Source organism: Salvelinus sp. IW2-2015, linkage group LG19, assembly GCF_002910315.2.
Source record: "Salvelinus sp. IW2-2015 linkage group LG19, ASM291031v2, whole genome shotgun sequence".
Classification (NCBI taxonomy): Eukaryota; Metazoa; Chordata; class Actinopteri; order Salmoniformes; family Salmonidae; genus Salvelinus; species Salvelinus sp. IW2-2015.
In genome coordinates this window covers 23,173,979-23,198,616 of record NC_036859.1, presented here as the reverse complement: position 1 = coordinate 23,198,616, position 24,638 = coordinate 23,173,979, and the positions used below count along the sequence as shown (strand labels likewise).

Here is a 24,638-nt window from a genome sequence, read left to right as displayed (position 1 = left end):
CTCCAACCAAAGGACATCCAGCCAACTTGACAACTGTGGGAAGCCTTGGAGTCAACATAGGCCAGCATCCATGTGGAACGCTTTCGACACCTTGTACTGTCAAATATTTGACATAAGCTACCAGTCTATTTACTGTGTTGGCAGAATGTTTTAATCTTTAGCAGTCATTTATGCTGTACCTAGAAAAGGACTGTGCCAGTTTCTGTACGAGAAAACAATGGCAAATTGTTGTAGACCTGTCAGCAGAATGTTTGAATTCAACAATGTTTTATATAGACTTTTTCCCCCTAACCTAAATATGATGGACTGCCCGTGAATTCTTAAACATTGTAGGGCAGGCTACAAAAACAAATGCAATTACAGTACTTACAGTAGTAGTTACAGTTCTACATTTCTTGTGTGTTTTGGTTCTACTTTACTTTTTATAAATGTTTTATAATACTACTAATATTCATTACTGCATTATTGGGAAAGAGCACGCAAGAAAGCCATTTCACTGTACTTGTGCACATGTCAATAAAAACGTGTAATTTAGGCCTACATCAAAGTAAAAGATCAGCTGTTAAATTCAACTGCTTACTGCTACTATAAAATAGCGCTGCCTATGATATTGCTAAACTTGAAATAAATATCTATTTACTAGGCCAAATTAAATGAGAGATGTACATGGTGATTTGTTGTATGTCTAATGTTTGATTCTAAAAAAGAAAAACACAGATTTTCGCTATTCTCACTAATGGCAAATGATTGCATTCTTGTTAATGTTTTTTTATGAATACGCTTTTCATCATATCCCACATTTGCACAAAATACTTACTTGCCAGCTTGCAATACAATATTTCAACTGCTACCAGATGAAAATCCCTGCGTTTTGAATGCACGTTTCATTCCGGAATAATAATAATCATCTAGACTAGGCAACCATTTGGATCAGTAATAGGTATTTTCTCTACAGTTCTCAAGGTCCAGAAAGGCACATTAGCAGGCCTGTCATAGCGAGTATTTTGTCAGGATGTATCAGTGTTAACAGATACCATCGGAAAATATGGCCTTCTCATACTAATATGCGCTGTCAGTCGTGGATCATCATCATTCTCCCAAATCGTCCTATATCAGGGAAGTTTACCATGCGTTCTGCCTTCTCTTCTGTCCAAGCAACTTCACCCACTTAGAACCAAGAACGCTTCAAAAGAACACGTTTTGGATTAGTTGTCAATGTTTTATTGTCGGAGGGGGGAAAAATAATCACTCAGAAAGTAATCCAAACGATGGCTCTTTTGTAGTTATTGTTGTAGTGTGAACACTCCTGTCTACTTGAATTAGAGCGATTTAGATTTTTTTAATCAATATAGTTGGCATTCTTGGTGTGGACAGCCCATAAGACTGAATTAATCTGTTTCCATGGAGAGTAGAATATTATTCTTAAGGGGATGGAACTGAATGGATCTGAACGGTTTTAAGTATTTGTATTATTCAAACGCCCAGCCCAGGTAGAGTACAGACAAAATGTGTGCAGTTACTATACCTGTGCATCAATGATCTTCTGCTTGGCGTCTATGACAGCCTGCATCTCTGTATGGTCTCTCTTCAGCTCCTCCTCTACAGCCATTAACCTGTGAGTGACAGAGCATAGCCACCTCAGACAAATACACATCAAAAGGGGGGGGGGGACATTGGTTGCATTTCAAATTGAATCCCATCTTTGACCAGAGCCCTGTGGACCCTGGTCAAAAGTACTGCACTATATAGGGAATAGAGTGCCATTTGGACACAGATATACAAGCAACTAGAAGCATGCCATTAAGCAGTCAATCTATGATTTTGCTTTCATTCATTCTTTAATTCATTAGTTAGTTTGTTCAATCATTCATTCACAGGAATTACGACTGAAGCACATGCTCCTTCTTGTCAGCAAAATCATCCAGAGGGTGCCTAGTAATGCCTACCTGCAGATGATGCTCTTCATCTGATTATCCTTCTCCTCCTGCTGCCGCCGCAGCCTCTCCTCGCTGTCCTCCAGGCGGGCCTTGTACTCCCTCAGCAGTTTCTGCATCTGCTGCTCCTGGGCCAGCAGACGTCTCTCGTACTCCTCCAGACACAGACTAGACACCCGCAGGCGCTCCTTCAGCTTGCAGATCTCCTGTTCATACTGGAGGGAGAGAGGCGAGAGACAGAGAAAGAGAGATAGATGGGAAGATAGAAAGAGAGAGAGTGGGAGAGGATGATCGTGTTAGTCATGCCTAAGACAAAGCCAACCTCTGTCTGCCTACACTCTACCCCAAAGCCATAAGACTGCTGAACAATTCATAAAATCGCCACCGGACAATTTACATTGACACCCCTCCCTTTTGTACACTGCTGCTACAAGCTGTTTGTTTGTTTGTTACCTATGCATAGTCACTTCGCCCCCACCTACATGTAGAGATTACATCAACTAGCCTGTACCCCCGCACACGGTCTTGGTACCGGTGCCCCCTGTACATAGCCTCGTTATTGTTATTCTTATTGTGTTACTTTTTATAATTACTTTTTATTTTTGTCTACTAAGTAAATATTTCCTTCTTCTTGAACTGCACTGTTGGTTAAGGGCTTGTAAGTAAGCATTTCACTGTAAAGTCTACACTTGTTGTATTCGGCGCATGTGACAAAGTTTGATTTGATTTCATTAGCAGGCTCATGTGTTGGACTTGGTAATGAAGAAGACAGCCAGCACTAGCAAATATAACTTCAAAACGTGAAACCAAGCCATGAGGTCGAAGGAATTGTCCGTAGAGCTCTGAGACAGGATTGTGTCAAGGCACAAATCTTGGGAAGGGTACCATAACATTTCTGCAGCATTGAAGGTCCCCAAGAAGACAGCCAGCACTAACAAATATAACTTCAAAACGTGGACATGTTTTGGCCATCAAACCTTCATTGGCTGTGACTCTGGCTGACTCTTTACCTTCTCTGCGTTCCTGCTGTCCTGGCTGCTCTGATCTGCTGGGGCCGCCTGCTCCTCCTCGTCCTCGTACTGGCCGTTATTCAGCACCCACGCTGCTGTCCTCTCTACTGGTGACATGGTGACTGGCTCTACTGGCGACGCCACCTGCACCACCACCATCACCACAGATACTGAGATGTCAATCAAATCTACCCTGAGTGGCCAACACGACTGGCCACACCTTATTTCGGAGACATTTAGCCTTGATAATAACAACATAATATATAGGGGTGTCGTAGCTGAGCTTGTGTATCTAAGTGTAGTTCTGTATGCCAGACGAGTACCTGGTGTGGTGTCTGCTGCTTGGCCACGCTCCTGACGGGGGGCACAGGGCTCTCCATGGAGCAGGTGGACTGCTGGTGTGAGTGGCCTCCAGTGCCTGCACCTGGCTGGGCCTGGATGGGGATAGGCATGGGCTCCGTGTTGATGGAGCTGCTGCTGCGCAGAGATGCGCTGTGGGGCAGGGAGTGGGGCGTCCGGGCCCCACCACTCCCCCCACTGCGGCTCTGCTGCTCCACCCTCACGATGTGGGCTGTGCCCGTGCTGTTCTGCCTGGGCACTGCCACTGCGTGGGCCCCTCCCTGGTGGTCCGGCAGGGTGTGGCGGCGCGGCGTGGAGCAGTCCTCACTCTGCGTGCTCCGCTGGCTGAACTCCTCCAGGCTGCTATTGGACGGGACCCTGCCCCCCTTCCCCCTCTGGTTCCCGCCTCCGAACTCAACCTCCGAGTTGCTGTGGCTGCGGGAGCTATCGGTGCTCAGGTTCTCTGAGCTGGAGCCCGGCTGAAGGGAGTGCACTGAGTGGGAGTGGCCCGAGTGTGTTGTGGAGTGTACTGCTGTGTTTTGTTGTTGTTGTTGTTGTGTCAGGTTGCTAAGGTGATAGACAGGGTTCTGGAAAGAGAGAGGCTGGAGGCTCCTCTGCTGGCTGAGGGATGGGTGTAGGGGCCGACGCACCTGCGGCGCACTCTGGGGGAGGTTGTCCCGTAACGATGGCTTCTGGTGTAGGGCTTGGTGTGACTGTGGGGTGGTAGCCTGGTGGGGGTGTCCGATAGAGACCTGGGAGCCCACCCTGCTCAGCCTGGGTGGAGCTTCGTGGAGAGGGAGGGGTCCCTGGCCACTCTGGACCATGTGAGAGTCCTGGAGGTCCACCAGGGAGATGCTGCGTCCATTGGGCAGAAGGTTCTCTCTCTCCTCCTTGTCCGAGAAGCTCATGCTGTGGGCGGACGACTGCTGGCCCAGGAGAGGGTTCTTCCCCCGGTGAAGGCCGTCCATAACATGCTCCTGGACTGGGGACTTGATGCTGCAAAACACACAACACATTAACAGAGAGTTCTGAAACCAAAACTAGTACCAGTCCAAAATGGCATCATATTCCCTATGTAGTTAACTACTTTGAACAGGGCCCATAGGGGTCTGGTCAAAATTAGTGCACTATATATGCCTAGGGCAGGGAACCCTGGTTTTGGAGTGCCGCAGGCACTTCATGTTTTTGATTTAACCTACCTGAAAGACTAGGTGTGTTGAATTTAGGCAATCAATGAACTGATCAATAAACTAAGTAGCCCAGTTTGGTGCCTAGTTGGGACAAAACCCTGCACTACCTGCGGTTCTCCAGGAACAGGGTTGTCTAGCCCTGGCATAGGGAATAGAGTGCCATTAGGGACACAGGTGAAATGCAGCTAACCTTCTTTTCCTTTCAAGTTTAACTCAATGTTCCTTTAGCATCAATATTTACTCTGATCCACTTTAAAGCTGGAAAAACTTCCATCTCAGATTCCCTCATTACCTCTTCAGCCGCTAAAAATTGAAAGTCTCTAGCTGCAGCTTTATTTAGAAAGATCCTAGCAGTGAGTCATCTCCCAAATCAATGCACCATAAAACAACCTATCCATATAAACTGCATGAGCATATACCAACATCTCTCAACTTTATGTATGAAAGCTGAATCTCCAGATTAACTGGCACAAAATCACCAGACGAAACAGCCTTTGAAAAGAACTACAGCCAGAACTACACCACAGAATTAGACCATGCATGGCTGGGTGGTGATTGGCAATATAGTTGCGGCGGTTGTGACCATTTTGGAGTCCTACCTGTCGGCCGGATCTTCGAATATCCTCTGCAGGCCTGAAGAGACGCTGCCGGTGATATTTTGTGAGGAGCTGTTGTCCTGGAAGCGTCGGAGCTGCTGCTGGATTGGTGTGGGGCTGGACAGAGAGTGGGCTATGTCCCCCAGGATGCGAGGCAGGGGGCCCAGCTTGGCTACAGTCGCCTGCAGGAAGGAATTTTCACCCTGGGTTGCACGTTACCATGACGAAGGCAGCAGCACCAAGCCACGTCACCCAGTATTGTGGAATGAGGATGGCAGAAGGTTTGGAGGACAGAGGATTGGCAGGTTTGTTGGTTGGTTGGCAATGAGAAGCACCATAATGCATTGGTGTTGTCGGGACAGTGTAACCATGGAGACACAGTGTGTGTCAGGCAGAGTAGAAGGGTGGAGTGGAAAAGGAGGGAGGGGTGGGGACAGTAGGGGCATAAAAAGATTGAGGAGAAAACATAAGGAAATGAATAAATTTGGGGTAAAAAAATTAAAACAACACATGCCACTAAATAACAGCCATTCCAAACACAAAAAACATGCATCAAGGGCAAACTAATGCAGGAGGTTGTGAGGTAAGAATAAGATGTAGGGAGTATTGAAATGAATACTGTAAAAAACTAGGGTTCACAGAAGAATAAACATACAGTTCCCTTCAGAAAGTATTCACACCACTTTACTTTTTCTAAGTCAAAACTGTAACTAGGCCACTCAGGAACATTCAATGTTGTCTTGGTACGCAACTCCAGTTTATATATTTGGCCTTGTGTTTTAGGTAATTGTTCTGCTGAAAGGTGAATTTGTCTCCCAGTGTCTGTTGGAAAGCAGACTAAACTAAGTCTGTTTCTTTTTATCTTAAAAAAACTCCCTTTTTCTTGCCGATGACAAGCATACCCATAACATGATGCAGCCAACACCATGCTTGAAGAGAGGTCCTCAGTGATGTGTTGGATTTGCCCCAAACATAACACTTTGTATTCAGGACATTAAGTTAATTTCTTTGCCACATTTTTTGCAGTAATACTTCAGTGCCTTATTGCAAACAAGATGCATGTTTTAGAAAATGTTTATGTATTTTCTCTGTCATTTTTGTTAGTATTGTGGAGTAACTACAATGTTGTTGATCCATCCTTAGTTATCTCCTATAACAGCTATTAAACTCTAACGGTTTTAAATCCCTGAATTATTTAATTCCTCCCCATCAACTAAGAAGGGTGCCAGTATTTTTCTTTGTGACTGGGTGTATTGATACACCATCCAAAGTGTAATTAATAATTTCACCATGCAAAGAAATATTCAATGTCTGCTTTAAAAAAACAAACATCTGCCAATAGGTTCCCTTCTTTGCGAACCATTGGAAAACCTCCCTGGGCTTTGTGGTTGAATTTGTGCTCGAAATGACCTGCTCGACTGAGGGACCTTACAGATAATTTGTATGTGTGGGGTACAGAGATGGGATAGTCATTAAAAAATAATGTTAAACACTATTATTGCACACAGAGTGAGTCTATGCAACTTGTGAAACATTTCTTTATCCTGAACTTCGCTAGGCTTGCCATAACAAAGTGGTTGAATACTTATTGACTCAAGACATTTCAGCTTTTAACCTGTTTGGGATAGGGGGCAGTATTTTCACGTTCGGATGAAAAGCGTGCCCAGAGTAAACTGCCTGCTACTCAGGCCCAGAAGCTAAGATATGCATATTATTAGTAGATTTGGATAGAAAATATTCAGAAGTTTCTAAAACTGTTTGAATGATGTCTGTGAGTATAACAGAACTCATATGGCAGGCAAAAACCTGAGAAAAATCCAACCAGTAAGTGGGAAATCTGAGGTTTGTAGGTTTTCAAGTCTTTGCCTATCCAATATACAGTGTAAATGGGGTCATATTGCACTTCCTAAGGCTTCCACTAGATGTCAACAGTCTTTAGAACCTTGTTTCAGGCTTCTACTAAGAAGGGGGAGCGAATAAGAGCTGTTTGACTAAGGGGTCTGGCAGAATGCAATGAGCTAAGTCACTCGCGCAGCCGTGAGAGCAAGCTGTGTTCCCTTTCATTTCTAAAGACAAAGGAATTGTCCGGTTGAAACCTTATTGAAGATTTATGATAAAAACATCATAAAGATTGATTCTATACATCGTTTGACATGTTTCTACGAACTGTAATAGAACTTTTTTGACTTTTCGTCTGGACTTGCCCGCGCCTTGTGAATTTCGATTGGTGAACTAAACGCGCTAACAAAAAGGAGGTATTTGGACATAAAGATAAACTTTATCGAACAAAACAAACATTTATTGTGGAACTGGAATTCCTGGGAGTGCATTCTGATGAAGATCATCAAAGGTAAGTGAATATTTATAACGCTATTTCTGACTTTTACTGAGTCCACAACATGGCGGGTATCTGTATGGCTTGTTTTTGTGGCTGAGCGCTGTACTCAGATTATTGCATGGTGTGCTTTTTCCGTAAAGCTTTTTTGAAATCTGACACAGTGGTTGCATTAAGGAGAAGTATATATTTAATTCTATGCTATTCTAATTCTATATAACACTTGTATCTTTTATCAAAGTTTATGATGAGTATTTCTGTAAATTGATGTGGCTCTCTGCAAATTCGCCGGATGTTTGAGGAACAACATTACTGAACATAACGCGCCAATGTAAACTGAGATTTTTGGATATAAATATGAACTTTATCGAACAAAACATACATGTATTGTGTAACATGAAGTCCTATGAGTGCCATCTGATGAAGATCAAAGGTTAGTGATTCATTTTCTCTATTTCTGCTTTTTGTGACTCCTCTCTTTGGCTGGAAAATGGCTGTATGTTTTTTGTGACTAGGCGCTGACCTAACATAATCGTATGGTGTGCTTTCGCTGTAAAGCCTTTTTGAAATCGGACACGATGGCTAGATTAACAAGAAGTTAAGCTTTAATTTGGTGTACTGCAATTGTGAATGTATGAAAGTTAAATATTTCCCAAAAATATTTTTTCCATTACAGAGGATGTTGTCGAAAATAAATGTGTAAACTTTTCTAAAAACACAATTTCACTTTGACATTATGGGGTATTGTGTGTAGATCAGTGACACAAAATCTCAACTTAATCCATTTTAAATTCAGGCTGTAATAAAATGTGGAAAAAGTCAAGGGGTGTGAATACTTTCTGAAGGCACTGTAAACATGTAAAATAATCAAACATGCATTTATAAATTAACAAACTCAGGGTACAGTGTAGGAGCCTTGCAGGATTTGGGTTAGGGTGAGTGGTTGCCAGGTGCAGAGAATGAGTGGGTGACTTTACCCTGCTTTAAAACTTCTAGAATCGAAATTTACATTTTTAGGGAATGTCATAGTGAAAAAAAGCATTAGGGGTAAAACCATCCTGGACTGTATAATTCATTTTCCTCTAACCCTTTAGCCACGAGAGGCTTAATATGCAAGTCAAATCAATGTGGTGTAAGCTGATTAGGCAGACTTTTGTCCTAACACCACTTGATATCATTAGATTATAGCTCAGTTATATGACTAAGACCCATTTACRCACATTTAATCCACAAAACCATTACATTCAGCACTTTTCAGAATCATAAATGTGTTATTTTAGATTAATAGCCGCTATAAAACTACCCTACAAGCCCGCAAATACTGTAGTGGAACAGAGTAGGAAAATTAAGATAATTGTCGTAATGATAGCACACATTCAGATGTGCAGAGCCAAACCCCCTACACACCACTGCAAGGCATCATTTGCCTTGGATATATACCTACTAAGGGGCACAATTAGGAGCCTGAACATGTAATTAAAGTACAGCAAGCATTCTGCTTCAGGCTTACTAACGACATGGCTCTGTCCCAAATGGTACCCTATTCACTTAAGCCCATGGACTCTGGTCAAAAGTAGTGCACTATAAAGGGAATAGGGCGCCATTTGCGATCCATCTGTTAACAGACGTACAGCACCAGTCAAAAGTTTGGACACACAAACTCATTCAAGGGTTTTTCTTTATTTTTACTATTTTTTACATTGTAGAATAATAGTGAAGACATCAAAACTATGAAATAACACATAAGGAATCATGTAGTAACCAGAACATTATTAAACAAATCAAAATATATTTTATATTTGAGATTCTTCAAAGTAGCCACCCTTTGCCTTGATGACAGCTTTGCACATTCTTGGCATTCTTTCAACCAGTTTCATGAGGTCGTCACCTGGAATGCATTTCAATTAACAGGTGTGCCTTGTTAAAAGTCCATTTTGGGGTGGTAGTATACAGAAGAAAGCCCTAATTGGTAAAAAACCAAGTCCATATTATGGCAAGAACAGCTCATATAAAACAAGAGAAACGACAGTCCATCATAACTTTGACATGAAGTTCAGTTAAACCAGAAAATTTCAAGAACTTTGAAAGTTTCTTACAGTGCAGTCGCAAAAACCATCAAGCGCCATGATGAAACTGGATCTCGTGAGGACGGCCACAGGAAAGGAAGACAGAGTTAACTTTGCTGCCGAGGATACGTTCATTAGAGTTAACGGGACATCAGATTGCAGCCCAAATAAATGCTTCACAGAGTTCAAGTAACAGACACACCTCAACATCAACGGTTCAGAGACAATGTGAATCAGGCCTAAATCGTCGAATTACTGCAAAGAAACCACTACTAAAGGACACCAATAATAAGAAGAGACTTACTTGGGCCAAGAAACACAAGCAATGGACATTAGACCGGTGAAAGTCTGTCCTTTGGTCTGATGAGACCGAATTTGAGATTTTTTGTTCCAACCGCCGTGTCTTTGTGAGACGCAGAGTAGGTGAACGGATGATCTCCGCATGTGTGGTTCACACCGTGAAGCAAAGGTCGACTGATTAATTGGCAAGGCCGAATAATTAGGGCAGATATCAAGTTTTCATAACAATCGGTAATCAGCATTTTTGGATGCCGATTACATTGCACTCCACGAGGAGACTGCGTGGCAGGCTGTCCACCTGTTACGCGAGTGCAGCAATGAGCCAAGGTAAGTTGCTAGCTAGCATTAAATGCATCTTATAAAAAACAATCAATCTTAACATAATCACTAGTTAACTACACATGGTTGATGATATTACTAGTTTAACTAGCTTGTCCTGCGTTGCAAATAATCATTGCGGTGCCTGTTAATTTATCATCGAATCACAGCCTACATCGCCAAACAGGTGATGATTTAACAAGTGCATTCGCAAAAAAGCACTGTCATTGCTCCAATGTACCTAACCATAAACATCAATGCCTTTCTTAAAATCAATACACAAGTATATTTTCTAAAACCTGCATATTTAGTTAAAATAAATTAATGTCAGCAGGTAATATTAACTAGGGAAATTGTGTCACTTCTCTTGCGTTCTGTGCAAGCAGAGTCAGGGTATATGCAGCAGTTTGGGCCGCCTGGCTCGTTGCGAACTGTGTGAAGACAATTTCTTCCTAACAAAGACTTGCCAGCAGCTCTTCGCAATGCTTGAAGTACAGCGCTGTTTATGACTTCAAGCCTATCAACTCCCGAGATTAGGCTGGCAATACTATAGTGCCAATAAGAACATCCAACAGTCAAAGATATATGAAATACAAATGTATAGAGAAATAATCCTATAATAACTACAATCTAAAACTCAAAGACTCATGTTAAAAGGAACCAACAGCTTTCATATGTTCTCATGTTCTGAGCAAGGAACTTAAACGTTAGCTTTTTTACATGGCACATACCGCATTTTTACTTTCTTCTCCAACACTTTGTTTTTGCATTATTTAAACCAAATTGAAAATGTTTCATAATTTATTTGAGACTAAATTGTTTTTATTTATGTAATATATTAAGTTAAAATAAAAGTGTTCATTCAGTATTGTTGTAATTGTCATTATTACAAATATACATATACAGAAATTGGCCGATCAATCGGTATCGGCTTTTTTTGTTCCTCCAATAAATCGGTATCGGCGTTGAAAAATCATAAATCGGTCAACCTCTACCGTGAAGCATTTATATTTTTATTTCACCAGGTAGGCCAGTTGAGAACAAGTTCTCATTTACAACTGCGACCTAGCCAAGATAAAGCAAAGCAGTGCGACACAAACACCACAGAGTTACACATGGAATAAACAAACATACACTCAATAACACAATAGAAAGAAAGTATATATATATATATATATACAGTATAGTGTGTGCAAATGGCGTGAGGAGGTAAGGCAATAAATAGGCCATAGTGACGAAGTAATTACCATTTAGCAAATTAACACTGGAGTGATAGATGTGCAGATGATGATGTGCAAGTAGAAATACTGGTGTGCAAAAGAGCAGAAAAGTAAAAAAAAAWAATATGGGGATTAGGTAGGTAGATTGGGTGGGCTATTTACAGATGGGCTGTGTACAGCTGCCGCGATCGGTTAGCTGCTCAGAAAGCTGATGTTTAAAGTTAGTGAGGGATATATAAGTCTTCAACTTCAGCGATTTTTGCAATTCGTTCCAGTCATTGGCAGCAGAGAACTGGAAGGAAAGGCGGCCAAAGGAGGTGTTGGCTTTGGTGATGACCAGTGAGATATACCTGCTGGAGCGCGTGCTACGGGTGGGTGTTGTTATCGTGACCAGTGAGCCGAGATAAGGCAGAACTTTACCTAGCAAAGACTTAGATGATGACCTGGAGCCAGTGGTACTGGCGACGAATATGTAGCGAGGGCCAGCTGACGAGAGCATACAGGTRGCAGTGGTGGGTGGTATATGGGGCTTTGGTGACAAAATGGATGGCACTGTGATAGACTGCATCCAGTTTGCTGAGTAGAGTGTTGGAGGCTATTTTGTAAATCACATCGCCGAAGTTGAGGATCGGTAGGATTATCAGCTTTACGAGGGTATGTTTGGCGGCGTGAGTGAAGGAGGCATTGTTGCGAAATAGGAAGCTGATTCTAGATTTAAGTTTGGATTGGAGATGTTTAATATGAGTCTGGAAAGAGAGTTTACAGTCTAGCCAGACACCTAGGTATTTGTAGTTGTCCACATATTCTAAGTCAGAACCGTCCAGAATAGTGATGCTAGTTGGGCGGGCGGTTGCGGGCAGCGATTGGTTGAAAAGCATGCATTTAGTTTTACTAGCATTTAAGAGCAGCTGGAGGCCACAGAAGGAGTGTTGTATGGCATTGAAGCTCGTTTGAAGTTTGTTAGCACAGTGTCCAAAGAAGGGCCAGATGTATACAGAATGGTGTCGTCTGCATAGAGGTGGATCAGGGAATCACCCGCAGAAAGAGCGACTTCGTTGATATATACAGAGAAAAGAGTCGGCCCGAGAATTGAACCCTGTGGTACCCTCATAGAGACTGCCAGAGGTCCGGACAACAGGCCCTCCGATTTGACACACTTAACTCTACCTGAGAAGTAGTTGGTGAACCAGGCAAGGCAGTCATTTGAGAAACCAAGGCTGTTGAGTCTGCCGATAAGAATACGGTGATTAACAGAGTCGAAAGCCTTGGCCTGGTCGATGAAGACGGCTGCACAATACTGTCTATTATCGATGGTGGTTGTGATATAATTTAATACCTTGAGCGTGGCTGAGGTGCACCCGTGACCACCTCGGAAACCGGATTGCACAGCGAAGAAGGTACGGTGGGATTCGAAATGGTCAGTGATCTGTTTATTAACTTGGCTTTCTAAGACTTTAGAAAGGCAGGGAAGGATGGATATAGGTCTGTAATAGTTTGTGTCTAGAGTGTCACCCCCTTTGAAGAGGGGGATGACTGTGGCAGCTTTCCAATTTTAGGGATCTCGGACGATACGAGAGGTTGAACAGACTGGTAATAGGGGCTGCAACAATGGCGGTGAATAATTTTAGAAAGAGAGGGTCCAGATTGTCTAGCCCAGCTGATTTGTACGGGTCCAGGTTGTGCAGCTCTTTCAGAACATCTGCTATCTGGATTTGGGTGAGGGAGAAGCTGGGGAGGCTTGGGCAAGTAGCTGTGGGGTTGCGGAGCTGTTGGCCGGGGTTGGGGTAGCCAGGAGGAAATCATGGCCAGCCGTAGAGAAGTGCTTATTGAAATTCTTCGAATATCTTGGATTTATCGGTGGTGACAGTGTTTCCTAGCCACAGTGCAGTGGGCAGCTGGGAGGAGGAGCTCTTATTCTCCATGGACTTTACAGTGTCCCAAAACTTTTTGGAGTTAGAGCTACAGGATGCAAATTTCTGTTGGAAAAAGCTAGCCTTTGCTTTCCTGACTGACTGCGTGTATTGGTTCCTGACTTCCCTGAAAAGTTGCACATCGCGGGGACTATTTGATGCTAGTGCAGTCCGCCACAGGAAGTTTTTGTGCTGGTCGAGGGCAGTCAGGTCTGGAGTGAACCAAGGGCTATATCTGTTCTTAGTTCTACATTATTTGAAAGGGGCATGCATATTTAAGATGGTGAGGAAATTACTTTTAAAGAACGACCAGGCATCCTCTACTCACGGGATGAGGACAATATTCTTCCAGGATACCCAGGCCAGGTCGATTAGAAAGGCCTGCTCGCTTAAGTGTTTTAGGGAGCGTTTGACTGTGATGAAGGGTGGTCGTTTGACCGCGGACCCATTACGGACGCAGGCAATGAGGCAGTGATCGCTGAGATCCTGATTGAAAACAGCAGAGGTGTATTTGGAGTGCAAGTTGGTCAGGATAATATCTATGAGGGTGCCCATGTTTACGGATTTAGGGTTGTACCTGGTGGATTCCTTGATCATTTGTGTGAGATTCAGGGCATCTAGCTTCGATTGCAGGACTGCCGGGGTGTTAGGCATATCCCAGTTTAGGTCACCTAACATAACAAACTCTGAAGATAGATGGGGGGCAATCAATTCACATATGGTGTCCAGGGCACAGCTGGGAGTTGAGGGGGGTCTATAACAGGCGGCAACAGTGAGAGACCTATTTCTGGAGAGATTCATTTTTTAAATTAGAAGCTCGAACTGTTTGGGCAAAGACCTGGAAAGTATGACAGAACTTTGCAGGCTATCTCTACAGTAGATTGCAACTCCTCCCATTGAGGAGGTGGTGTGATGGTGCTTCGCTGGTGACACTGTCTGTGATTTATTTAGAATTCAAGGCACACTTAACCAGCATGGCTACCACAGCATTCTGCAGCGATACGCCATCCCATCTGATTTGCGCTTAGTGGGACTATCATTTGTTTTTCCACAGGACAATGTCCCAACACACCTCCAGGCTGTGTAAGGGCTATTTGACTGAGAAGGAGAGTGATGGAGTGCTGCATCAGATGACCTGGCCTCCACAATCACCCGACCTCAACGCAATTGAGATGGTTTGTGATTAGTTGGACCGCAGACTGAAGGAAAAGCAGCCAACAAGTGCTCAGCATATGTGGGAACTACTTCAAGAGTGTTGTAAAAGCATTCCTCATGAAGCTGTCTGAGAGAATGCCAAGAGTGTGCAAAGCTGTCATCAAGGCAAAGGGTGGCTACTTTGAAGAATCTCAAATATATTTTGATTAGTTAACACTTTTTTGGGTTACTACATGATTCCATATGTGTTATTTCATAGTTTTGATGTCTTCACTACTATTTTACAATGTAGAATATATTAAAAATAAAGAAAAACCCTGAATGAGTAGGTGTGTCCAAACCTTTGACTGGTACTGTATCACTGCTGCCCACTCCAAGGGCTTACTTACCTTGTCCAACTGGGACACCACGTCCCACAGAAGTGAGTGGAGGACCGACAGCTCCCGTCCAAGGTCGATGTAACCTTCAAATCCCGGTGTGTTGGAGATGGTCTCTGGGTTGGAGATCTCTGTGAGGAAACGCATCATACCTGCCCACTCATGCTCCAGGAAGTCATTCATAAATGCCATGTACTCCTCTTTGTTGCCAAACCTTGGGACACAGACAACCAACATTTGTTTAACGTGCTTTCTACTTAACTAGGATTGGCATCTTGTGAACTTGTAAAAGTGATGAAATTAGTTCAGAGGAATTTAGTCCAGGGTGCACACACAACCAACAATTAGGGTGTCATTTAAGACAGCCGTGATATGTAATCTGCCATGCTACCAGTAAACGGGTAAACCTACTTGGCGAAGTTAGCCAGGTTCTGAATGACCTTGGCGATGAGGGTGAGGGTACGGGAGGTGCGGTCATCGGGGTACTCCTGCATGAGGTTAAAGAGCGAGGGTGACATGATGGCGGGACAGAGGAAGCGGAGGAACAAGGAAGCGCTGATGAGGCGCTTGCTGATGTCCTGGTTCCCTCGGGACAGACACTGCTGCTTCCATGCTGCAAACACCTCCTTCAACTCCCGCGGGAACACACTGGGGAGGCAGAGGAGAGAGTCAGGCTCCTTCTCAATTCATCCTCTCCCTTCACCTTGTCAAAACGCATTGGAGAAGAAGGTCTGAGGGGACCCTCTCCTCGAATATGGTTGAGAAGGACGCAAGGAGATAGGATGAGAGGAATTCCAATAAGACGAATTGAGATCACAAGCAGCCTCAGTCATCACAAACGGACACATACCCCACCAAAAATAACCACCAGGTGGCAGCATGCACMTTACATCCTCACTATATTGAAGCCAAGCCAGATGTACCACCCAACTCTATGACAATCTCTTTAAGAACAACAAGACTAAGCAAGTACCCAAAAATTGGAGCCATCAATGTTTGCAGTTATTCTTCTTTAGTCACATTTACAAGGAGTTGGAACTTTTGACTTTCCCTAAGTGGAGGCAAACCAAGGCCCTTTGGCTATATGTGACTTTAAGGCCAGAGTGCTGAGAGGCTGATCTCACCAGTAGGAGTTGATGATCTTGCAGAAGGCCAGCTCGCAGCACATCTTCAGGTTGCTCTGGTGCTCAGGGAGCTCACTGGCCGAACACTTCCCCGGGTCCACCTCACAGATCTCATCTGACTCGTACAGTGCTTTGATAAACTCTCCTACAGTACCCAGGAGAAAACACAGACTGGGTTGAAGAACAGAAATACGCCATGGACAAAGAACATGGAACAGTTTGAAAACCGGTCTACCGCAGTTTCAGCGCTCTTTGCTACCAAATGTGACGCTGTCTTCAGAACTGCAAGTTGTAATGTTTACATTTGGGAGGTCTCCACTTTACAGTCTCTTCTATAATTAACCCTCCCCTCTCACCTAGTGCGTCATGCAGGTACTTCTGTCCCACCAGTTTGAGGAACTCCTCTATGGCCTTGGTGGCCAGCGTGTTCTCTCTGAATATCAGGACATCGTGGTCTGCACACCGGTCCACCTCTGACATCACCAGGTCTGTCAGGAAGTCCTGGGGAGGAGGAGGATGATGAGGAGGATAGCAAACTTTGACTGAGATTGCAATGTCTGCAGAGAAGGAAAAACTGCAGTACGGTACTTAATGTCCTAGAGGTGCTAATATTAATGTATGCAAATAGATGGATACAACTGAATGGGATACCCTGACGATGTTATAGCCAGTATAGGGAGGGAGGCACAGTGGGAGACGATGGAGAAGTAGTCTGTTCAGAGCAGAGATGAAGTTTCTAAAGTATAGGAATTACCTTGGCCCGTCCGGTGCTCTGTAAGATATGAACAAGGGTACAGGCCATCTCCTCCTTGTTCTTCACACTGATCACCGGCTCCAGAACAGAACACAGCATGGTGTAGTTGTTAGTGATGAACTCCGCAAACTCCTTATACTGCTCCATTGGCAGGATGGAGATGGTCTGGAAGCGGGACTTGATCCGGATCGACGGCCCTCCTCCTTTGCCCTTGCTGGTGGTGGGGGTGCTGACAGGGTACCACTTCTCCACAAACTGCCTCCCCGTCACCCCCCCGATGGGGATGTTGACCAGGCCCACATAGTTGTTCTTGTCTTTCTTCTTCTTCTTGTCCACGTCCTTGTAGATGTGCACGGTGATGCTACGGACAGACGGCAGGCTGTAGAACTCAAAGTGTTCCCCCCAGAACAGGCAGTCAGCCCGGGTCTTGCTGGTGGTGCGGGCATATAAAATGTCATCCAGGCACAGTTCACAGAAATACTTCTTCTTTGGAGGCAGGTCCTTGGCCTCGATGATCCATAGCCGGAGGACGTTCTCTGCTCGTCGGCAGTTGTCCTGGGAAGACATCGAATGAGTATTGAATCCCAATTAGGGAGGGGGAACATCGATCCTTAATAACACAGTTACAACTAAACTGACATTGGTAAGAAAATGAAACTAAAAAACAAAGTGAAAAAGAGGAGGTCACTATAGCATTAAGAAAATGGAGAGGGCATCAATCTTTCTACATCTGAAATCGTACCCTATACAGTGCACTACTTTTGTACTACTTATGGACCCTGGTCAAAAGTAGTACACTATATATGGAAAAGGGTGCCATTTGGGACACAGCCTGTGGTTTCACCTTGTTTGGCTGGACCGTCCTCCTCAGGTTCTCCATCCATTTGTCTCTCTCTGAGGCTGAGGAGCAGCTGAAACACTTACTGCCTCCTGAGTAGGTCACCTGGAGAGGACAGAGACATAAGCATGATGAGCATAACTAAAGGCTTTTTAATGCATTACATCACCTAGGTGTCTATGGCTCTGTCCCAATCCACATGGATGCTGCCCTTTGAGGCAGGTAGGCAGCAGGAAGCTTCTTTGTATTGAAGCGCAGTGAGCACTCATTAACAAGTAATATTATATTAACAATAGTTTTATCAAAGTAGATAAACAAGATGTTACCTCGAAGCAGAATTCCTGTCCCAGTATGCTACTGTGGAGAGGCTTGACGTAAACATCTTCCTCCATTCCCAGGTCCAGGGCTTCTACTGCACTTCCCGGACTGAGCAGGGACTCGTCAGAAAACGACTCCTTTAACTTAGGCAGCCCTCGGGATCTGGAAGACAAAAACATGGCATTTGGTTACAGTTTACAACATGACTTCTTCATTCAGAGCATTCACAGCATGGCAGACAATCCTGCTCTGAGGCGCTAAATCCCTAAATGTGTCAAAAGACGTTGGACTCCTCTGTTGACAAGTTGTACTTACCACGTCACAGAGAAGAAATGACCACTCGGAAGCTCTTAAACCAACACGCCGCAAGTTGGAGGACCCTAAAAAATGTATACCGCGCATGTGATCCCAAAACACAACCAGCTGTTGTCTTTCTGTAAGACTGTAATTCAAGCTTTATCCACACTATTCCAGCAATCAGTCACTAGAACATTCCAGGAAGCAGTAATACCTACGAAAAACTATTGAACAGCCAGTTGAAGGAATATCCCCAGAGCATCTTTCTATCTGGATCTCTTTCCATTCCTTTCCTTTCGGGACGGTTCTCTTTTCAGTTGAAGTCCACCATCTGTGGTTCTACTGTCTTTACAATAGTCTCAACTCCTCATCATTCTATTTCCATGAAACTGTAAAAAGTGAAAGAGGACCAGCAGATACAATGCCTTTCCCTCTTCCCTTTGCAACTACCTTTCCTTTGATTCACAGGTGGTAAACAAGGACCTGGGCTGGCCCATCTGTCGGCCCCTTGAGCCTGTTTCCATTGGAATGTCCCGACAAGGAGACTTGACTCTCAAATGCAGCAGCATGGGATGACGGACGGAGGTGCTGCTGTGCTCAAACACACCTCGGAAAAAACTACCTGGACTTTCCATCAGAGCACAATACTACAGGTAGGGGAGGAGAATGGAAGTCAATGGGTGTCGTTTAGCTTTCCAACTGGAAAATCATTCATCTTCAAAGTGCAACAACTACGAAACGCAACACCGCATGATAACTGAAAAATACATAATAACTAGGGCCGGGAAGATACCAGTATCGCAATACTCATTAGTGTCGTGGCAAGGAAACAAAACAGACTTCACTTCTTTAGGAAAACAGCCATAATGTTGGAAACAAATGTCATTATGTTGTAACATTTATTTAGTTTCCAAGCTATAGCAAACAATATTTTACAAACAGCAGGTTTTTAAAGGACCAAAGAGTTGTCTGCTTCGTGTTTTCATTTTTGCAATGTAAAAAAATAGAGCGCCACTGGTATCATCACAGCCCTAATACGAACACAAAAATAGACCCTTACATAATAGCCAAATGGTAGGAAAGGGAAATGTTAGTCAAAGGATAATCACTGACTGAATGTCTAGCAAAATAATGCATGCTTATTGAAAATGCACAACACAAAATGTATAATATATAACAGCCACATAGCAATATAATAACAGTAGGCTTACATAATTGACATGTCAGATGACTTCTAAGAATCAGGGATCAAGAAATCATATTCACTTTAGTGACAAGGACCATTTTGTTCACTGTCATCCCTAGGGGWTGGATATATGTACAAGCATTATCACTTGGATAGATAGATCATCGCAATTATATTCTGATCTGTTGTCACTTTCAGTTGTTGGTAATCATTCATTTTTTAGAAGACAACAAAAGTAGGCAGTAGCAGTGGTTAATACTAGATATTAATTGAAAGCAGTTGAAGTGGTTTATTCTGAATTACAGGGCATCCTCGAGTGTGAGTGAGAGTAAGAGATTCCAGACAATCAATATTGTGTTTACGAGCTATCGAAGACAAAGAGACATTTCAGGAGGAAGTAGTCTGGAGGCATTATTGTAATAAAAAAAAATAGATTTTGTCTGGTAAACTTTCCGAGAAGAGCGGCCAATCTTACTCATTCTTTTAGGGCCACTTAGGTAGACAAATCTAACAGTTAAAAAAAGTGACATTCAAGGTCCTTCTGAGAGGCCCTTTAAACATGATGTGTGTGTTATTATACCTATAGAATGGTAATTTGTCACAATGAGGTAGCAATGATTCTAAGTTTGTATTTTCAGGCATATGGAGAATTAAGTTGTTATCCTGATACCATGTTGCTATTGGCCACAATAGCCTCGCAAAGAGTCTTCATTAATTATCTGGCCCATGTCTGGGTTAAAGCATCATGGCCTACATATAACAACATCCTACCTACCTCACCAGCCAAGCATCATCACAATACCACTCATCATTACTTATCAACTCATCTCCTTAGAGGACAGTACTTGCATGAAGACGACCAAAAACCTACTATGGTTGCATTCCCAATGGCACCCTATTATTCCCTTTCCCATAGGTTTCTGGTCAAAAGTAGTGCACTATGTAGGGAATAGGGTCCTATTTGGAACACTACGTCTCAGCTGTGCAACATCAGTATTTTTCCAAAGCATAATTGCTTTAGATCCCCATATATAAAGGGATAACATTTTCTGATGCCTACCACTGGAACAAGTAATACGAGTGCCAACAGAGGAGAGAGCAAGCCGACTCCTCTGTCCTCTTCTTTCAGTCTGTAGCCAGCCGCCTCACTATTCACTAGCACACATCCATCAATTGTGCGTGCCTGTGTCTTCAGTCTATGCAGAGTGCATATGTGCCCCCGTAATCTTTTGGCATCCGCCTTCAACATGCAACATGCCTCGCCAACTGAATTATGTAAACCCAGATTAAGGGTTTGGGCGGAAACAGATCTGCCCTCTCAATCCAGCAAGGATTCCACATATGTATACAACAATGAAACTGACGTGATTCATTACCTGGGTATTTATTTACATCTGTACCTGTGACTCATAGTTTTCCATTAAGTCGTAAACACATTGTGGGCGTACAGGTCATTTGTTACGCTTTGGGCCCTCTCATAACACTGTTTTGAGAAAGATGCATTATGTTGAGAACAATCTGTGTTTTTATCAGCACAGAAGTGAATAGCCTACATACTGAAATTCATTACAGAGCACATGAGGTGAAAAAGTCTAAAAAAATGTATGTTCTCTCAGGGAGTCTAATCTTTTTAAAATGAGCTGCTGTCGTCATCCTCAGTCTTTTGAAAACTAATCAGGTTGCCTTTCTGAACGCCAGCCCTCACTGTGTCCACTGTATTAGGATGGAAACCTGATACGTCCGCTGGGAGGAAGGAGAGGAACGTACTTAGCTCTGACCACACCACCACTCCGCAGCTCCTTGAATTAACAAAACGCTATCTGATATTGAACTAGTAGTACTTTCAAGCAGAATCACATACAATTCAACCTGGCATGATATTGCAAGCCGTAACTGCAGTTCATTTCTAAAATTAAGCCGTTCAGATGGGACTAAAACAGTCTAGAATTGTATGAAATAACAGATCACATTTTACAGTGGAGGAGACATGTCCCATCTACATCAAATAAAAACGAAAGATAGGATTGTTACCAATCAGATCATTATAAATGTAGCAAACAATGCACTGGTCATTCGGCCCAGCATTCTCTAACCAGGAGGAGACATGCAGCCAACAGAACTAGAATGACTTCTATTTCCATCATGCTGCCCTACCTGAAGCGCAGTGACTTTGGCAGGTGGGCATTCCTGGCCCTCCTGAGGAGTGACGAGGTGGCGCTGGTTGCCATGGCGGCCATGCTGATGCTGTATTATGGTCCTTACTGGGAGTCACTGACGTTAGTTAACGATGGCAGAAAGAGGCTGCAGCTCATCCTCACGCCGACCATTATCCCCCAGTCCTGCTGGCTCTAAAGCCTCTAAAGTACACTTTCACTACTCCGCTGGCTCACAGGTCAGGCAGACGTCACCCACATGGGCGTACTGCCACACACAGTGACAGATGTCATGTCATCCCAGCGAAAGCTGACAGTACTCCACGCATGTAGCCTACCAGCTACCCTCTAAGCCACTAGCATAAAGATAGATACAGTACATCTCTATGGCCGCTAGCCTGTGTTCATCACTAACTCTGTAGGCTACAATCTGCACAGTAAAGTCAGAGAGTGAGTGAGTGAGTATCTGTGTAATGGTACTGACGCTGCATATTCTGCCTGGCGCATGGAGCTGCATATGAACACGGGGTGACTCGGCCCTCGCCAGGCAGCAGAGAGACCAGCATGGGGGAGACCCCCCTCAGAGCAGCGAGGAAGCCCGCCAGGCAGGGCCCCGCAGGGGGAAGGAAGAGGGCGGGGGCAGGCATCCCCCCCCCCCCCTCAAACCAATACTGTTCAGCAAACTCACTGGAGCGTTGAGAACCCCAAACATATCAACATTAGCTATCCACTGTTCAGACCAACAAGGAAGGGAGGGTAGCACACTGTAAACAAAGGATTACATCTGTCTTGGTCTGGGTCTCCCATACATGAATACAACAATGCCTAATTCTACTATTATATTGACTGTATGTGAGGGGGGAAGAAAGCAGTCAGGCTTACAGTAATGCCATTATCTCCCAGGCTTATAATCCTGGAATTAAAGACAGATTTCTCAGAATAGCACTCAGGACTGATAATGGATGGGAACATAATGTAAAATGTGGGTTTCTTAAAAGGCTGTACAAACGCTGTATAAACCAAAACCTTGGTAACCAACCCCACGCAACAGACAGGGTATTACAGATGAATGTAGCAATTGCACTTTGTGATTCACAACACAATACACACCACAGGAGAAACACTCCCTCTATCATTACTTTTGACTAGCCATCTCACCCCCGCTCGCCTCTCTACATCTCCATTATCATATATCTATTAAAATCATCATGAAAGGACATCCATGACCCACCAGCAATGAACCACATAAGGAAGACCAAGAGGATATTTTATGTGGTGAAAATGAATGACCAAATGATGATCAGTAGCAGGACTAGTCCCTCAGGCTTAAATCCACTCCCAGAGGCAGAATTAAGACAAGCAATGTGAATTGTAGATGCAGTTCCATGATACTGAAACATGTGAAATATGGAAGGAGATAGAGTGAATAGCTTACCTGTCATTTTCTGGAGGTCTCAGGGAGGGCAGTTTGAAGCTGGTGTTGCGGTCCAGTTTGGTCTGACTCTTCGTCCGCTTTACGGATCCCTTCAGTCGTTTGCTGAAAAACCCCTAAGGGTATAACAGAAGAAATTACTTTCAGGAGAACTGCTACACTCGGAGACACACATGTTACTATGTCTGGCTGTGTGTCTACTGTGGGCACCAGTTGTTGCAACTAGTCTGTGTTTGCATTGGGAGAGGTGCTGTGGCAATGAGTGGCTAATGTGTCACACAGGTCATACTATATCAGGTAAATTTCAAACAAATTTTAACGAATGTTGTGTAATGTGTAGCCTACATATGAACAGAATGACGTTGTGTACAACACTATTCCTGTCTTAGACTTTTATACGCTCATTTTGTGAATTAGTAGCTAGTGTGAGTGACCAGCTGACCACAATGACCAAGTTGGGGAATGAATTCCATTGTAATGCATTGTCATGCTCTGGTGAAACACGGGAAACTGAACAGCGTGTGGCGGGTTGTGAAACAACCCCACTCAGACCGAATACTATGACAATATCAGAAAGAGTAGACACATTGAAACCAATAGGGGACTTGAGTCAGAGCTGAGACAGACATTTAACCGCAGTATTAGTCATCTATCACCCAATCACTTCCTTTAGCCTTTTCTGCTAATTTTACAGTAACAGTTGAGATCACAAATAAAATATGATCAGGATACATACAGTACGCAATTGTTGTTATTTTATGACTTAATTAAATGGTTGAAAAAATACATGAAGAGATCAGCAGGATGTCAGGGGCAGTGGAAACCTGTCACTAATTTTGCCATTGTGTGACCTTGACAGCAGAAGGAATTAGTCAGTCAGATATTGTATATCTTGGAAAAGAAAATCTATTGTACTCCAACTACTGTATAATGCTTACCCTGTATGTTGATATAGGATATGGTAATGCAACACTGAGTGCATATTGTGACCTCTATGACGGTGAGAGAGTACTGCCAAGTCTGCACAGGGAAGCCATGTTACTTATTAGCAAAGCGGCAATAAACACTATGAAGTGCACTCCACTATATTAGGTGTTGAAACGTTGTGTAAAATGACTGACGATGACATACAGTACATGATTTGATGAGAAGAGAGAGAGAGCGAGAGAGAGCAAGAGAGAGCAAGAGAGAGCGAGACAAAAACAGAAAGAGAGACAGAAAGAGGCAGAGGGCGCGAGAGAGAGAAAAAGAGACAGAAAGAGAGAGAGACAAAGAGAGACAGAAGGAGATAGAAAGGGGGAGAAGAGAGGGGGAGAGTGGTAACAAGGGATCGTTGTACGTCCACAGAGAGGACGAGCACAGGAAGTCTTTGTCAGCTTTTCGACATTCTCATTCACCTTGGCAGTGTAGAGGAGGTGTCTTAAACAGCTCCTTTTCAGTCAGAGACAACAACAGCACAACCCTCTCCCCTCTGCTCCCCCGGGTGCCTGCATTTATAAAGCCTGTCGTGTCAGCACAAGCGGACAGCAGACTTCACTTTGACTTGGTCCACAAACAGCATGAGGTTGGAGGATGTTAGTTTCCATCAAGTAGACAGACGCTAGGCTACTTCGTAGTGAGGGCTGGAAGTGCCTGTATTCATAAAGGGTCTCAGCGTAGGAGTGCTGATCAAGGACCTGTGTTGCCTTTTAGATCATAATGAATAAGATTACATGGTCCTGATTTCATCTGCACTCTCCACTCTGAGACACATCCTGAACCTCTCTGACATTCCCATATCAGTGTG

The 24,638-nt window shown here is 43.8% G+C and overlaps 1 protein-coding gene across 6 annotated transcripts in view; it reads right to left on the bottom strand.

Annotated features, from left to right (window-relative positions):
- The window catches only part of LOC111979131 (ras GTPase-activating protein nGAP), a 108,014-nt gene that overhangs the window by 5,290 nt on the left and 78,086 nt on the right, over nt 1-24,638 (bottom strand). For 4 of the 6 annotated variants that reach the window (XM_024009449.2, XM_024009445.2, XM_024009451.2 and 1 more), the window contains 13 exons: nt 22,856-22,968; nt 17,793-17,946; nt 17,473-17,571; nt 16,629-17,183; nt 16,231-16,375; nt 15,875-16,019; nt 15,162-15,398; nt 14,763-14,964; nt 5,073-5,272; nt 3,268-4,279; nt 2,945-3,088; nt 1,947-2,149; nt 1,526-1,613 (listed from right to left, as the gene is read on the bottom strand). In XM_024009449.2, coding sequence (XP_023865217.1) covers nt 1,526-1,613; nt 1,947-2,149; nt 2,945-3,088; nt 3,268-4,279; nt 5,073-5,272; nt 14,763-14,964; nt 15,162-15,398; nt 15,875-16,019; nt 16,231-16,375; nt 16,629-17,183; nt 17,473-17,571; nt 17,793-17,946; nt 22,856-22,968 — 3,297 coding nt within the window. The remainder of the gene's footprint in view (nt 1-1,525; nt 1,614-1,946; nt 2,150-2,944; nt 3,089-3,267; nt 4,280-5,072; nt 5,273-14,762; nt 14,965-15,161; nt 15,399-15,874; nt 16,020-16,230; nt 16,376-16,628; nt 17,184-17,472; nt 17,572-17,792; nt 17,947-22,855; nt 22,969-24,638) is intronic. The other 2 variants (XM_024009447.2, XM_024009448.2) reach the window with 2 other exon arrangements.